Genomic DNA, 1,129 nt, shown 5'->3' with positions numbered 1-1,129 from the left:
AAGGTGTTATAATTTCATGCTGAAAGGAAAAAGAGATGGCTCTCAATACCTCAATATTTCTTGCTTTTCAGAATAGTCCTGATCTTTATACACAGCCTGTGACACATTGATAAACACCTTAGCACAAGATGCTCAGTACTTTGTGTCACTCATTTGAATACATATTAGGTGAGTCTTGATAAACGAGCTATTTGTAGGAGCCATACCATTATCTACTATCACCCAGCAGCGTCAGCTATGCTTCAACTGTACCGCTCTGAGTGCAGTGACTGACCTTGTGTCGCGACACCGCACCAGCCGGTATGGGAGAGAATTTACTAATCTTACCTCGATCTGAAACTGCCAGCGTTCCTAACACAACTTACATTATTAAGCACACAAACGACAACAGTGACGCGCATACCTACCTACCTACAAGCATAGTCTCTTGACCTCCAGGTCGTTGGGGAGGGAGCTCTGGTCAATTACCGCATGTGATACTGCAGTAGACATGGTAAAATGGGTAACGTTGTATGCTCGTAAAATTTGACAGCATGGTCGTAATGCGATGAAAGTTCACAAGGTGCTAGAAGTAGTTAAATGAAAAACAAATAGGCACATTATGTTGATATGATGAATTTTTGCGGTTAAAAAACACATTATGGTTAAAAATATTAGGTTTATTTCATGTGTCCTTTCCAAAGTGGAAACAACGTTCTGGACCCTCTTATTTCACAGGATGACAGATCACCTCAAGTAGATTTAGTTTGAATGTCGCTATTTTTTTATGCATTAATTCATCATAGCTTTTTTGGGTCAAAATAGGTAAGATGGATATTTGTTTCTCATTTTTGGTCAATGATCCACTCTAAAGAAAATCCCTTTATGAATAAACCAAATAGCTATGGTTAAATTTGCTTTAAAAGTGATTGTAAATGCAAATGTACCTATATTCTCAGCAAAAGTACTGTTGTCACCGAGGACGAAGCCCGTACATGTGACGGTAACGGTCCTTCAGAACCGCTGCCAGTGCCGCTGTCGTTTTCCCGCCATTTCACATCCCGGGAGTTCGGACGGTACCATTATGCGGCTTCCGCAGAGGCCTCTTTTTGTGACTCGCATCGAAGTTTGTCAATACTTGATAAATGCT

General features: G+C 40.6%; 1 protein-coding gene across 1 annotated transcript in view; it reads right to left on the bottom strand.

Moving 5' to 3' along the window:
• Positions 1 to 411: 411 nt before the first annotated feature.
• The window catches only part of LOC118430229 (DBH-like monooxygenase protein 1), a 13,905-nt gene continuing 13,187 nt past the window's right edge, over positions 412 to 1,129 (bottom strand). Inside the window, exon 7 of the mRNA XM_035840938.1 lies at positions 412 to 479. Within this exon, the coding sequence (XP_035696831.1) occupies positions 412 to 479 (68 nt within the window). The remainder of the gene's footprint in view (positions 480 to 1,129) is intronic.

This window comes from Branchiostoma floridae, chromosome 14 (genome assembly GCF_000003815.2).
Source record: "Branchiostoma floridae strain S238N-H82 chromosome 14, Bfl_VNyyK, whole genome shotgun sequence".
Taxonomy (NCBI): Eukaryota; Metazoa; Chordata; class Leptocardii; order Amphioxiformes; family Branchiostomatidae; genus Branchiostoma; species Branchiostoma floridae.
This window is presented reverse-complemented; position numbering and strand designations above follow the sequence as displayed.